At 38.0% G+C, this 16,841-nt stretch overlaps 1 protein-coding gene across 3 annotated transcripts in view; it reads right to left on the bottom strand.

Annotated features, from left to right (window-relative positions):
• Positions 1 to 16,841, bottom strand: part of MCC (MCC regulator of WNT signaling pathway) — a 207,293-nt gene that overhangs the window by 176,096 nt on the left and 14,356 nt on the right. For all 3 annotated transcript variants that reach the window (XM_054186293.1, XM_054186292.1, XM_054186294.1), the window contains one exon: positions 2,830 to 3,041. In XM_054186293.1, the coding sequence (XP_054042268.1) occupies positions 2,830 to 3,041 (212 nt within the window). The remainder of the gene's footprint in view (positions 1 to 2,829; positions 3,042 to 16,841) is intronic.

The raw sequence follows: 16,841 nt of genomic DNA, 5'->3' as shown, positions 1-16,841 counted from the left end.
ACCTCCATCAGTTTTTTTGAAGTAATCCTGGTTAGAGTACCAAGGAGTCTGCCCAGCTCCTTGTGTAAACTGGAAAAGTTCCCTGGATTCAAACCACAAAAATGTGAAAACTGAGATCTGTCATTTCTGAGAATGAATGCAAGGGAGGAGCTCGGCTTGTCATTGTGGCAAATGCAGCTAGGTAAAACAATCTGAGAAAGAGAAAGAGAAGGAAGTACCCACATTAAATCACAGCTCTAAGGCGGCTATGTTTATCTCTTTAAAGACTCTAAATTTAGACTGCAGTAAGCATGCCCCTCAGTATTAAAAACTGTGTAAAGGGAATAAATGTAAATAGTGAAAAACAAAGTAAACCATTCTCTCATTTTCTCCCTTTCCTTTTTCCCTCTTTATTAACAAAGCCAAAGCAAAAATTTACATATGACCCATGACACCAATGCTCAGGAGGAGTCAAATGGAGATGTTATTGTATTCATCTACAAATAAGTGAGAGATTGCTGATTCTATTATTATTTGAAAGAACATAGAAATAATATTTAAAAGCAGGAGAATAACAAATGCTTGTTAAAACAAAGATCAGGCATATTTCATGGCAGTAAGCATAGAAGGAATTTAGAGATGGGAACAAAAGGAAAGCCGTAATACCTGCAGATCTTTATTTCTTATGAGCCTTCAGAATTTCTATTTTTAAGATTTCTGCATGTCATAGCAATGCAGTAGCCTTCACCCTGTGCATTCTTGAGTAGCACTGCACATCTGTGTCTTCATATTTGCAGATGTACAACAGGTTACCAAGGTCCATCATTTCTGAACCATCATCAGCCAGGAGCATAGACACAGGACATATTAGTACATACACACACAAAACCTGATTTAACTCCATATCTAAAAAGGACACAGCAGTGTCACAGTTCCTGATCCAGAAACAGAAGTACGCAAGCCACTCTTATTGCACAGCTATACTGGTCTTAAGCAGCTCTACTTAAACTTCTGTTCAAGAGTATTCTACATCCTTTAAAATAATCAAATGTGAAACAGCTCATGTCTTTCCAAAATGGTAATTTTTAAGCAAGTCAATCACAGCAACAGGATATGTATAACCGAACAGGAAATTTATGTTGTTACACTCACTATCTTCCTTAGACCTAGACTTGCACCTTTTTAATGGATTATTGTGAGAGCAGTTTTCAGTGTAAGGAAGTACTCGTCTCACCAGTACGGTCTGATTTGAGCTTGGCAATGTTTTCATACAAGTCAGAGAACACAGGACAGAATGAAGCTCAGGAAATATTAAAAAAAAACAGTGCCTTACAAGTTTCAAACCAGTTCAATATCCACCTATTAGTAGCTACATTTAGACGATGCCTCTTGCCTTAATGAGACAACGTTAGTCAAGGCAGGGTCAGATATCTCATTGGAGAAACACGACATCTACTGTTTCTCTTCTATCTCCAAAGTCTACTATTCTGTTAAAGGAGATATTAGATGGATGAACATGATTGTTCTTCTACAAAGCTATACCTTCTTTCTTACTTACATCAAATTGCTCACACTTCCAGAAAACTACTGGAATATAGAAATAAAACTGCTAACTGGGATATAATTTCCCAGACCTTCCATTATATCCTCTTTATAACACACCTGTGCCTGCTCATTTTCTGTTCTTTTCAGTTTCCATATGCTTCTGTCTAGTTTTGAAGATCAAAGAGTTTATGATTTATTGCAGCTGATCCCTTACTATCCTTCCTAGGGAAAATGAGCACATCATACCTTTAAGGAACTGCCAACTTCCTTGAACTCTTTTCTTCATTAGATAAGTTTTAATACCTATGTGCTTTCACTCTGCTTATGGAAACTTTAGGTGTTATATCAGCTCGTGTTCAGAAACTTATATAAAAATATAAAACTTAGAAGGCTTTTGAAAACACTTTCAGAATATTTTTCATCATTTTCTTTTCACATAATGCAGCTTAAGGAAGTCGATTTCCCTTTGTTGCCAGCAATCACTCCCATCAGACATTAAGTCTTGAGCAGGATGTTGGACTATATGCCCTCCCAAGGTTCTCTTACAGCTTCAATTATCCTACGATACTATGAACTAGGACTCTTATTTCATCAAGGCTAAGCTTGCCAGTAAACATTAACTTTAAAAATGAGAAACTTCTTGCATTCATTTTAGCATCTCTTTACTTCTCCACTTAAACGGCTGTGTAACGTAAGTCAGAAACATGCTACAAAACGGGTGGCCTTTTATAACATGCCTGGCTTAAAATTAAAATGCAAACTTGATCCCAATACACTGATGGGGAAGCAAAAAATAATGCCCTACTCCTTCAACAGTTACACGGTTTTTTTACAACGCAGAATTGTTCTTGCCTGTAGAAATAAAAAAGCACAGTGCTAGCACACCAAGGGTTTAAAATAATTATCACACAATTTAGTGTGCAGTAATGAAATACATGGGAAGGATTTTTCTGCACAACACTTCTGAACAATCTGACACCACACTTAAAAAAATTAATTGGTAGGCAGTTTTCAGACACAACTCTTCTACTGTTAAATCGTATAAATTAAGAACTTCTGTATGGGTGCTCACAGACTCCTACCCTTTCTAATGAAACTCATTTATACAAGCTTTGGAAATAATATACACCTACCAACTGCTAAAATCACATTGGTTTTCTGGTAAATGAAAGGCAACAGCAGTGTGGCATTTTTTCCGTGAAGGCTCAAAGGCTCTAAGGCTGGAATTAATATGATTCTTTGGAAAAAAAAAAAAAAAAGAAAAAATTTCTACAAAAATTAAAAGCAGAGGCAAAATGCACTTACAGTGTTGGCAAGTTCCAAGTAGCTTCCTCCAACAGAGTTGCTAAAATTTGAGGCCTGAACTAGAAGTCTTTGCAGAGCAGCCTGTTGAGTCACATTGCTTCCACCACACTCCAACATCTTTTGTAGTGTAAAATGACTCTGGAGGTCTGGACTCTGAAGGTCTCTTGCTCCTGAATCATACTCCCAGCTTTCTCTGGCTCCTGATAAGGCACCTAAAATGCAGAAATGGAAAAATATTCTAGTATGGACTATATATAAAGAACACATAGAATCATAGAATAGCTTGAGTTGGAAGAGACCCATAAGCATCATCAGGTCCAACTCCTGGCTTCGCACAGGACCACCTAAAACTTAACCATGTGACTAACAGCACCACCCAGATGCTCCTTGAACTGTGACAGGCTTGGTGCCATGACCACTTCCCTGGGAAGCCTGTTCCAGGGACCAGCCACCCTCCCAGTGAAGAACCTTTCCCTGATGTCCCACCTGAACTTCTCCTGATGCAGCTTCATTCTATTTCCCCTGTCCTGTCGCTGGTTGCCAGAAAGAGGAGATCAGTGCCTTCCCCTCCACTGCCCGCCTTGAGGAAGTTGTAGACTGCAATGAGGTTCCCCCTCAGCCTTCTCTTCTCCAAGCTGAACAAGCCAAGTGACCTCAGCCGCTCCTTATAAGTCTTGCCTTCGAGACCTTTCACCATCTTGGTTGCCCTCCTCTGGACACACTCCCATAGTCTGACATCCTTCTTATACTGAAGTGCCCAAAACTGCACACAGAACTTGAGGTGGGGCTGCACCACTGCAGTCTAGGGAGGGACAATCACCTCTCTCAACCAGCTGTCTATGCTGTGCTTGATGCACCCCAGGACATGTTGGCCCTTTTGGCTGCCAGGCCACGCTGTTGATACATGAATAAACCTGCCTGTCTTTCCGTAAAGAAAAAAAGCAAACAGCTCCACCACCGTTACTCCACATCTTGCACACGTAGAAGTAATAACATTTTCAATGCACAGACCATTTACTAAACTACAAGACTCAGAAGGAAAAATAAAACCATTTGCATACATTATTTAGTATAGAGTAAACCCAGTGTAATTTACAAGAGCTAAGGACCACTGAATGAGTGTCAGTTACCACATCGGACTGAAATGCAGCATGGACCAAAGAGGAAAACCATAATTCACTTCTTTTTGTTTACTGAATACCAACACAATAAGTGAACCTTTTAGCTGTATAGTTCATCACTTTTTATGTTAGCCCTGCCTTTCTTACTATCTCAGGATTTCTTGTTTCAGTTCAAGTTTCAGAGATGCGTCTATCACAAGGTGTTTCATTACAAATCAGTGCAAGAATATGATCATGTAGCTAGTGACAAACAATGAATCCTTCAGAGAAACTTTCTGTATCATGAAGCTGTAGCGTTGCTGTTTCTCCATGTACAATCCTTCCAATTCCCTACAGCCAGAGATGGGCTTAAACCCTAGAACAGATTTAACAGAATTTTCTTATTTTATCAGTAACTATTTCATCCCTGGGTGCTTGTGCTTCCCATACAACTCTCCCACTCCTTTTAAAATCATATGGTTTAGGCTTAATTTCCTACGGCAAAACATTCCACGGTAGACATTAGACAGCAGCACTGTAAAATTTCATATATAGCATAACAAAGATTAAAAACAATTAAGTGACTTGTCCATGCACACATTCTAAGTTAATAGAAAAATCAGAACAGAATCCAGAGCTACAGACTAGAGCAGAACTCTAAATCCACCATGCAATCATCAAACCGTAAGTAATTGTCATGCCATCCTATTAGTTTGAAAGCTTTTCCTTTTTATGAGCTAGTTTTCTCTCAAATACTCATTAGCATTCTAAGTGAGCGTCTACTAATCAGTGGTTATTGCTTATTCAGTACAAGGCCAGGGAAAAACAATAAACTATATAATGAACTATTAGGAGAATGCCTCCCCCTGGCCAAGAAAGTTGAAGCTGCAAAAGTGCAAACAGAAAACCAGCCAGAACAGAAGCAAGACAGCAACTAATCTGTAGCTTTATGTCAGCACCCTAACACCCTGTAAAGCAATTATGCATGACAAACACGCTTAGGAAACCTAGAGGTGGTTTCCCTGCCGTACTGTAACGAGAATATGCTAATCTGTAAACATGTAAGTAGAAAATAACACAAAGCAAAAAAGAATTACATTTTATACTAATGTAATTACCATGATTCATTACTGCAGGTACAGGTAACAACTAAAGATTAATTCAATTACTTTTACACCAAGAGGTGTAAAAGCAGCACCGTACTTAATCTAGCTGCATGCTTCAAGCTCTCCAGCAGAGCTGAACTAAGACACTGCTACCAACAATATTTTACCTTGTGCGTAGCCTGTACTGTGATTAGTGACTATGTGCAACGTTGGGTATCTCTGCCCTCTTGTGGCTACAGTACACCGTATAGCAAAAAAACACCGGCATTCCACACAGCTGAAGCATCAGAAACATCTGAGGAGCCTGAAGGAGACAGGGGATCAGTTCTGCCATCTCCCAGACTTGACAAGAACACAGGAAACAATTCTATCTGCACAAGCATAGCCACAGCATTAAGAGAGCTGGTTATATCATATAGGTAACTCTTCTTTCTATAGAGCTAAACAAATTCCAGCAGAGCACGTGCACTAAATTTCTATTACTCAAACGACATTGTTCTGCAAAAGAGCTTTCACATTCATTCAATTAACAACAGTAGCTTTGTTGGAGACCCAAGTGGCCTTCATAGATTGCACCATCTGCTATCAAATTCGTAGCACTCAGAACACTCAGAGCACTCATCTGGCTCAGAAGTCACCTGTCAGTCACAGATGGATCCAGGAAAGATTGCTTTTTAGGACCATATTGTGACTGTATTTTTAACCCAAGTTTTCTAAAAAGTTCAACTCTGTACTCCTGATTTAAACCATACATACTAAAAATGCAAGCAGAGATGACTGTTATTTTCAGTATTTTATTTTGGGCTTAAAGCTAATCTCTAATTTGCCCACTATTTTTCCAACAGGTTCCAAAACTCTGTGAAGATGCTGTTCTCCGGGATCATGCACCTTTCAAGTCTCAGCTCTGCAGGGAAACACTGGAGTTGTCAGAACGGATTTCAGTTGTGACTGCAAATTCAGTTGGGAATTAGCATACAACTCTTGTATGTTCCTGTAATTAACATACAACTCTTGCTCTTAAGAGTAGTAATCAGAAAGAAGGGATCATTAGGTACAATGGCGCACCAAAAGCTGATAGCTGACCTGATAACTAGGAATCTGTAGTTCCTAAACCTGTGTTTAAGAATTAGTCTTTACAGAACTACACACATCCCAGAGTAGTTTTTCCTGTTGCTCTACACTTACAATCATATGAAATGTGACATTTCTGTATTAAATGTAAATGTAAATGAAACAAAATTAGTGTCATGAAAATGCTGAGGTAACAAGCATGGCAGAAAATTGATGTTATTACAACTACTAAGCAGAAAAAAGAATTAGTTACACAATATTTGTATCAGCCAAGTAATATAAGAGCATATAATTGTTTTCAAATTATATAAGTAATGTTTCAATTCTACAGTAAGTTAAATCAATCCTTTTGGACAGAATAGATACATCATACTCCACTAAAAGTGCTGTATAAAAGCTTCTGATTCTACACAAGCTTCTACACAAGTATTCCTTTAATTGCTTTCCTAATACTACTACCACTTGCCTGTCTTGACCTGGGTGAAATTCATGTTACTGCAAACATTCAGTATCTAACAGGAACTTTTTGCTTCTAGCCTTTTGCACAGTAAGTGAATAGAGCATCTGAGTATATGTGGGCCCATTAGTAGCAGTCTGGTCAATCACAGCAGGGCAACCTAAATCTCATCTGAAACATTTATTTAAAGCTTTTGTCTTCTGCAGGTTTTCCTGTTCTTTTAGTTATCCCCAGCTCTTACTTATGTCCTTACAATCTACAATTATTTAAACTTTGACATATAATATCACGCATAAGAAAAACAAAGGACAGTTTAGTTTGATGACACATACATATACAAGATTCCATAATCACAGATAAAATTCCAGTTGGCGAATTGTACTGAAGCTGTTCAAAGTAACTTCAATCGATTCCTTTGACAAATATCACTAAGATAGGATACCTCGCCCATCTGCATTGAGACTTCTTGCTAGCTTAATCTTCCCTTATCGCCTGCAGATCTCTCAGTAACAGCACAGAGGTCTGTGGCCTGGTAATGGTGTCACCCCATACTGATCTGAAAGAACATGGCATTTCATCTTCTCGACTAGCAGTTAATTTTCTGCCTAGACGGTTTGCACTCCGCAACAGAGAAGCAGGTGCCTACCATAACTACAAGTCTACCCATACAGCCAGGCTTTTTAGTTTGGTAAAGGTTAATTTTACCAGGCTACACTGATGGACCAAGCATTACGTGATTTCATCTTTGCTCACAGAGTAGGAAAGATAACCAGTCAAGATGGTAGGGCACTGAAGAAGTATTAGTTGCTGGAAGGATCTGGGATACCAAGAAAAGTGAGGTACTGTGAGATTAGCCCTGCATCAGCTTCTCAAATGAGTCTGGCTTACGAATGACCAACACGAAGACAGCTGGCAATGTAAGACGCTATGAGCACACATAGCTACACCTCACTCAATGAGGAGAGTCTTAACAGCAGAGATCCAAAACCTGATCGCTGTTTTCCATGAGGTATCAGTGACATTTAGTTACTTAGATTTATTTGAGGAACTCTGACATGTAACACAGAATATAATTTCTATGCGCAGTGGGCACAGCTCGCAGCTTCGGGGAGAAATTTCATTCTAGAATGTGACGATTCTATGGCTGAGTGGAGAGAGAATTAAGTCCTCTCAGTTCAGTGTTAGCCTCTGGCCTCAAAACCGGTTTCAATCATACATAATTTTGTAATCAGATATGGCATAAGTATTTTAAAGAATTTTCTTCATGCCTTACTACATGTATACAAGAATTCTTGGAGATATGGTCCATTTGATTCTACCATCTCACTTCATACACCAGATCACTCAATAGGCATAAACAGGTTATAGATTTAGGCTGTTAGTGAGTGACCTGGCAGTTTTCTAAGGTGACCCAGAGAGTTCCTCTCTTTTCCACTTCCATTTTGTTCAATATTCAAAATTTAGATTCTGACTGAAGACAGTCCTTCTGTATTCCAAAAACATTATCTTACCAGAAAATAGCTATTTTTCAACTTTTTTTGCTAATCTTTCATTCAACAGTTAAAATGTGACAACCTATCAAAAACAGCGAGAATTTTGCACACTTATTCTGTTATTCAATGAAGGTAACAGGGAGAGTTGTGAAAATCCAGAGGGCTGGAGAACGTCTCCTATGAAGACAGGCTGAGAGAGTTGGGGTTGTTCAGCCTGGAGAAGAGAAGGCTCCAGGGAGACCTTACAGCAGCCTTCCAGTACCTAAAGGGGACCTAACGGAAGGATAGGGAGGGACTCTTTATCAGGGAGTGTAGCGATAGGACAAGGGGTAATGGCTTCAAACTGAAAGAGGGGAGATTTAGATTAGATATGAGGAAGAAATTCTTTACTGTGAGGGTGGTGAGGCACTGGAACAGGTTGCCCAGGGAAGCTGTGGATGCCCCATCCCTGGAAGTGTTCAAGGCCAGGCTGGATGGGGCTTTGAGCAGCCTGGTCTAGTGGGAGGTGTCCCTACCCATGGCAGGGGGGTTGGAACTAGATGATCTTTAAGGTCCCTTCCAACTCTAACTGTTCTATGATTCTATGAAAAGCACGGGTAATTTCAAAGCTCTCTAGTAACTTCAGTAATCATGGTTTTGGAGGTAAGAGCACCACCAAATGAAAGGAAAAACATACAAAATTAACAAAGAATGGTCATTCTGCACTTAGTATTCAGCTGAATAAGACAGCAAGGAGTGGGCCTAGCTATAAAAAATGGGGGGTAGGGTAGGAAACCAAGAGGAATGGAGAATAAGTCTTTGGACGCTTAGCCATTTGACTCCCATAAGCTGATGCAAAAAATTACAAGGGCCAAATGCACTTTAAAGAAAATCTGGATGTTGAAGAGAGCTCTGATTGCTCATAACCACAAAAGGCTCTATGCAAGTCAGGGAACTACTCCCACACAGGAATCAAAGACCAAAGGCTCCAGCTTCACTATCCATGGTCACCACGTGGTACATGCCCAAAGCCTGTCAGCTAGAGTAACTCTTTCCTATTTAGCAGGAAACACACTTTAAAATCTATTTATTATTTTGCATTATATGACAAAACAATATGAATGATAGCCTGGCAGCAGAGTGGTGATAATCACTGATCCTCGCATGCACAGGTGGGTGAGAATGTTTACTTAAAAATACAGAAAGCTGTCCGCCAAACATCCATTACAAGCTCTAGGAGAATTCAGAATAAAATAGATTTTATTTAGTTTTTTTAAAAAAGAAAAAAGTCTGCAGAGGCATAATTTTTAAATGCCTTCTCAACTCAGTATTAAGTCCTAGAGGAAGTTCTCAGCAGGACTTTTTGCAACTCTTCTCCAGTGACCGAGAAGGAAATAATTTGCTAGGAAGAAGCAGTTATGGAAAATGAGGACTCTCTAAGATGAGCGTCTGTGGGATCACTACCTAGGTCTTATTCCTCCCATTATACCCTTATCTGGTTTGAACACTGCATAGAATATACTGTGTTAGGCTATATTATTTCAGCTTTTTTCTCATTAGGACTGGAAGTGAGGATAACAAGCTCTAAGGGAAGAAAGCCACAGCTATACCAAACCCTGACTAACTAAGGCAACTTACTCCATAGAAGAAATATGTTCCATGAAATTAGATCTAAGAGGAAAACTGAACCAAATAAATCATTTTGCTCTAAAAAAGACTTGGACTTCTCAGAAAAGTGATTCTGACACCTTTGATAATTTTTGTTTAGATTTAGTGTTTTCTAAACCCCTCAAAGAACAAAAAGCTCCGTAACACTTTGATATTATGCCAAGACAAGCAAGTATACTTTGAAAGAATATAATGAACATTTTATATGCCTTTACTAGTACTAAGAACATACAATACAATACACACGCCTGATAGCATTACAGAGATCACAAAAATACACATCAGCATCAAACAAATGACCTAATAGAGCATAATGGTTTTGGCATGACAATATGACAAACAAATGGAAAGAGAAAATTATTTGCCTTTGAGAACGTATAAAACTAATACAATAGACAAGAATTCCGTTGTAGACATACCTCACTAAAATAAATATTCTCCAGTTATGTTTCTCAATGCCCATTGAAGGCTCATGCACAGTTTTAGGTGTATATTCTAAGCACAGTATGTACATCAAGTGCAGTCAGCTCATGCTTCGTCTCCCCTGTGTCCCTGAAGTACAGTTATAACATTTTCACTTTCTACTGGTATGTTTCTTCAAATCTTCACAAAACCTCAACTGTATTTCAGGTTCACTGCAGTATCCTCAATATCAGTACATTCAGAATTCAGGAATTCTGGAATTTTGTGCTGCCAGAACCTATATAGGGTATAACTATAGAGTAAATCTGGGAAATACTTAAATGCACCTTTGAAGAAATTAGAACAGTTCGAAACTTAACCAGCACTCTCACTTACTAAAGTAATGCTAACAACTTGTTTTTTAGGCGTCTGGGTTTTGATTTTTTACACTCCATGACATATTTTTCTAAGCAGATTTTTATGAAGTATAAAAACTACCTAAAATCTTAAGAAAAATTAACTGAATACCTACATGAAAATTAGGACACGTACAAGAATAAGCTTGCCAAGAACAAACCCATATATTAGACAATCAAAGTTTGTATCAGGTAACTCATTCCTCATAATGTCTTAAGAAAGCAAAACATTCAGTGATGCATCTAGTGAAACAAAAAGTTCCTCTCATTACAACACAGCTTTGTGGATGAAGAAGCCGTGCTTGTTAAATCAGTAGCCCAAGCCATGCATATTAACAACTGTTTGTGGAATTTCAGCCAAATGACCTTCAAATTTATTTCGGTTACTTTAGAAATGCCTATCTGTAAACTATCACAGTTTCAGTACTTGCCAGCAGACTGACATTGGCCATATAAGAAATGATGAAATAGAAAACAAAAATCTATCATTATCTGTGACACCTTCATACACCTGTCTGAATCTGAAATGATTTAGTATTATCGTTGAGACATGACAACCATTTCCTCTATTCAGACACAAGAAATGGATGATGGGAATGACTCACCAACAGTCTAGAAAACAGTGTCTCCTAAAACCTGGTGTTGTTGAATTACCAAACTAAATTTTGCCAGAACACCGATGACTTACACCTGCATTGTACTCAGGAACTCACTCGAATATTTCACTTGAAGTTTACAGTAAGGGAGACAATAATCCCTTTTTTCCTGGAAATTAATAACCTATATATATACAATATAAACAGTAATAGGAAAAAGGGCACAAACCTCTGAAAAAGGGGAAAAAAATAGGAAAAAGGGCACAAACTTCTGAAATTATACAGAGCCTAAAGTTCCAACATACCTTCCAAGTACAGTATTTGTACTGTATGCACTGTACTTTTGAAAAAAGTTCTTTTCCCTCACATATGTGAACAATCAGCTTCCACTTGGATTATCTTCCGCTCAAGAGAATCTCAATTTGGATCCAGCTGTCTATGATTCTATAACTTCAATTCATGTGTACAAAAGCAAACAAAGAAAACATCATGAGTTAGTTGTCTGTCACTGCCATTTTGTTTCTTGCTGTTTTTATGAACCATAGTCTGTCAGATCTATACTGCTGATATTAGAAGAGGGCAGGTGAAAAACATGTCAACATGTAAGTCAGGAGAGGGTAAGCAGAAATGTCCCGAGAGGCAACCCTTGCTTTACAAAAGCTAGAGTGTGGAATATCTCACAGTGCTCAAAAGCCTGGCCTCTATGAAAATCTCAGCTGTACCCTTTTGCTTTCTGAAGCTTATCACGGTTTGTGCAGAAAGCCTAAATTGGGATAAAACTGATGAAGCGATGCTGCAATCCAGTTCCACACTCCATATGGCAAGCCACTGCTCCATGTCTTGCCACTGGAGTTGACCAAGAAGCATGGACAGCAGTAATATGATTCTGAACAAGCAAGTTCTAGAGCAGTGCGGTGTTATGAAGGTCAAGGACCAGGCTCCAGTCCCTAGCCACATGCTCGTGTCTGGGTCAACCATTCTATTGACTTGGTAGTAGCAGTTATTAGGAAGGGCAGTTTCCTGTGTTTCCCCTACAGGTATGCTCTGCCCATTGGTTGGTCTGACTGCCTGTCTTCCCCCTTGCCTCTGATTTTTTAAGCTTTTTGGCAATTTCAAAAACGGTGGTGTTGAAGTCTCAAATCTACTAAATTCCTGTAAGTTCTATGGAAGACAGAGAGATGACAGACTCTGTTAGTGCTCCTGCTGAGAAAAATAATGCAACGCGATGCAACGCTCAACCTCTAGTGTTTAACATAAACTATACATCACAGTTCTAGTAAGATTAGCCAGTTGTCAATTACAAATCTCTTGGAAATCCAGGTTTATTTGTTCTGCTGCTCATAGATCTTCGAACTCTAAATTTCTAAAAAAATGAAATAACAATTACCTATATTCTGCTGCTTTGCAAAAAGATAGTGGTGTCAAAAGAATATTTAGAAGTAATAAACTGAACCACTTACAGTTAACAAAAGTTCGTATGTAGTTAATTTTGGCCTAGCAGATATTCACAGCTATTCACTCAATCAGATCTAGAGTGAAACTTTGCTCATAAATCTCAAGAAACCTGCATCACACCTTTAAGTCCATAGGAGCTCTGCAGTTTTAAATGAAGTATAGCAGAAATAAACATAATCACTGCATTAGTTTCTTGAAAGCGATTTACTTGCAGTAAGAGTGAACATAAAATTAATGCAAAGCAAAAGTAATGATTTTTCAGCCCCAATCGGCCTGCCTCTTATGCTTACCCATAAACTTAATTTGAAGCTCAATTTCTACCATTCCTTTGATTAATTCACATGCTTGATCCACAACGTAAATAAATTATCATATCAAATTTTCAAGGTACTTATTTTCAGTAGAGAGAACAGGGGAGTTGGCTATGAATTACTTACTCACTAGTAATTACTAACCAACAGCCAGAGATTGCTTATGGACTCTGGAATTCCTAACTATTTATTTAGAATATGAAATCAGATCAGTAAGTACACGCAGCTTTCAGTAGGACAGGAAACCATCCACCTGTCTGAAGAAAGAATGTACTAATAAACAGTACCATTTCTTGTTCATCCTCAAAAACAATGGCTACTAGAAATAGATCATACTTTATCATAGGAAAAAAAAAAGGCAATTTCCTAACTACCTGTGAAGATCTAGACATTTCTATACAACATATAATATAAATAATTCTAATTCTAGCTTTTCTATAAGACATATAAAACTATGTAACATTGAAAAACCTGACAGAAGCCACAATTGTTAAGGCAATTCCCTGTCTTAAATCTTTAGAGGTGTCATTCTGCTCTGTTATAGGCTCTCATTTGCCAAGCAATACGCTTCTATCACTAGATGATTCACACAGATTCATTGTGCCCATTATGGCTTTCAGTCTCCATAACTGGAAGTAGGACTCACAGATCTGATCAGAAACTGACAGTTTTCCTGTATTTCCTACTGAAATGATATATTAAAGAGTCACATAGCATATGGTCACCGCAAAACTCCAGCAACACTTTCGAAAGTTACTTTATTCATTTTTATTATATTTTAAACAATGTCAGAAGAACATTAACAGAGTTCATATTCCGTTTCACTTATAGAAGAATTACTGGTTATTACTTGCAAATTATTGTTGGAGCTCTCATTGACCATTAATAATGTAGACTAAGAACTAAAATACTTTATAATAGCTTTGAGTTGCTGGTATCCAAGCAGCAAAAGGCATCATTATAATAACTTGAAAAATGTCCTTTTTCATGCATTTTAAATAAAACATTAAACTTTTTAATCCAGACATTAATATATTAAACTTTTAAATCCATCATCAAGATGGTAGCTATGGATGCAGGTTTGGCTTACTGAGCACATGTATTACTGGGCATTAATAAACCTGAATACCTTGACTAAAACAATCAACTAGTTTCCTTACTTCTGCATCCCATCTGGAAACACAGGAATAGAAACATTTGTTGGACAAAGTTAGGTAAAATTATTAGAATAACCTTAGCAGTGATAAAAAATGATAGCCAAGACAAAGTTCAACAGTCCTTTAGATGTAATTATTGCTTAGGACCTTTTTTTCAAGTTGTTTTCTTTACAATGAAATGCAAAAATTATAGGTAGCAAAGTTAATCTTTTATTTAGATATTTGCATACATTTTTTTCATGCTTTCCTAAGAAACCGTGAAAAGCTACAAGAAAAGCCCACACAAAATGCTGTTTAACTGGTAATCCCTGCACAATTACATCCAAACTCGGAGTGTAAAAATGCCCATGACGGAGACTGGATTCCTTTGCTTTAGATTGCCAGGACCACTGCTACTCAGAGACATTCAAATGAATTTTGAGAATTTTTAATTTGTGCACCCCTACATGGATACACGATAACAGCTTTCAAGGATTATCAGCAGCTGACACATCATATAGAAATTAGTCTTGAAAATAGCCCTGTAAACTATCTTTCAAAATAACATTTATTGTAAACACTGTTCTTTGAAAAAAACAGATACACAAAAAAACCAACATCCACCAAGTTCATACGTTTGAATTTGCACATGGTGATATCCCCCGTCTTAAGCGATGTTTAGAAAGCAATAGCAAACAGTCAATATAATACAATCAACTCTTTGATCACTAGTGAGTACATACATGAGCGCTCAAAGACATGAAAGACGTAGAAGCATATGCAGATCATAATTCATGCTTGACTGCAAGTGTAATTCCTCAGCTCTCATTATGTTCATATTCTGTGCAGTGTTTATATCACGGAAATACATTACAGTGATGTTTCCTTGCTTCTTTAACAAAAAATAATCTGTAGAACATCTTGAACAGTGCTGCCACAATGGTTTTCTCTTACAACCAAATAAAAACCAGTTGCATTCTAAATGCTCATTATTATTATTTCCACTCATTTTGGTTTTTGTTTACATAGGGGAGCATCTCCATATGTTCTCTAATTATTAAAAAGCCTTGCAGAATCTGCAAGGGTCAAGGCAGGACAAGTACAAAACCCATGAGTTCCCTATAGGTTTAAAAACACCATACAGTAAAGGAGTCAGGCTTCATGAGCACAGAGCAAAGTATACCAAGGCAGGAAATTCAAAGGTCTTCTGGACTTAACTTTTGGGGAAAAAAAAAAAATATGAAAAGAAATATGAATTCACTCACCAACTTCCAAAATGCATCAAATCACTGTTATATAACCAACAGAAATTGGAAAATAGGAAAAAACAGTAGGGATTGAATTGTATGCATTGACAAATTTGAACGTTCATCTATGACTATTTTTTGACAGCAATTAATAACATTTCTGTGTGGGATACATTTTGAGACTGTAATGTAGATCTTTCTCCAATAAAGCTTAGGGCCTATCTTCTACGGCTGATTATTGCAAACCATAATTTATTAGGCTGGTTTGTCTATGAAAGATTTTAAAACCCAAGTTACCAGAAATCTGGTCAGCAAACAGTGAAACTTTTTATTGCAGTCTGAGGGCAGAAGTAGTTTTCTGTTTTGCAATAAAATACAACAGGGGAAGCACTGAAAAAACAGCCAACAGAGGCAGAAGATAATAGATAAGCTAGGGAACACACACCATCCTTAATCCAATAAAACAAGATATTAGGCACCATCTTGGTTTTGAACGGTTGTTTGATACTGCTCCTGAAAGAGATTCATGCGCTGGAAATCCAGTTGAGCCCAAGGATTATGAAGATTAGACAGTGATGAAGAAATGGGCACAGAAACTATGGAGTTAATCGTCTTGCAATGCAAGAATATATATGGAAGAAGGATAAGCAGAAGAAACATTAACAACTAAATACCTCTACAACAAAATATGACTATGAAGCAGTAAAAGAGATAAGATGCAGAATAAACAGAGCTATGAAACAGATTTGCTAAACTGAGAAGCCAAAAAGAAAAACCAATGAGCATGAGATAATGGGATGGTGAGGGAGAAGTGCAGTCAATCTAAAAAGCAAGAAGATAAGGAATTCACCAAGGATACAAAGCAAACAAGGAAAATCTGAATTCCTGAGGTGACAAGCAAAAAACACATGCAGTTACTAGAAGAGAACAACATGCTAAACAGGCCAACTCCCCTCACACCCCTCCCCTCCAATAAATAAACCCCAAACACAAAACCAAATCCCCAAACGAACATACGTGTCCAGTTTTACTCTCTAGGAGACAGACTACTGAGAAAACAAAGACAGGTGTGACTGACCACTAAACCCCTACCACGGAAGAAGGCTCACAGGAGATGGGCCAGGGGAATGTGCCCATGAAGCTCAGGGAAGGATGCAGGATTTTACTGATAACAGCTGTTGCAAAGAAGCTGACTTGATCTCAACACCAAGGGGACCTGAGGGTAGTCTTTGCTTTAGATAAACAGCTATCAGCAGCTGAGTGGATCAGCTGGTGGTGTGTTTCTCCCTGAGTTCATTAAAAGAGCGTGAATGTCTCCCTGCATTAGCCAGGCCAAAATAGGGGAGGTTTGTATGTCCTCAGCACAACATAAAGACTATAAAAATGTAAACAATTAACAAAAGAATTTAAAAGAGAGCAATGGGCTTGAGCTGGCTTCAGCCCACATATGTCTTCCTGGTGAGACTTGGGACGCCCAATGTTGTGATGGTGAGCATATTAGAGAGATGTTGGGAATCGTGTTAGTATTGTGATTGAACTGCGTGTTGCAACTGCTACATTGTGCTATGTGTAAGT

This window comes from Rissa tridactyla, chromosome Z, assembly GCF_028500815.1.
Source record: "Rissa tridactyla isolate bRisTri1 chromosome Z, bRisTri1.patW.cur.20221130, whole genome shotgun sequence".
NCBI classification, from domain to species: domain Eukaryota; kingdom Metazoa; phylum Chordata; class Aves; order Charadriiformes; family Laridae; genus Rissa; species Rissa tridactyla.
Note: the sequence above shows the minus strand (reverse complement) of the source record. Positions and strands in the feature narration are given on the sequence as shown.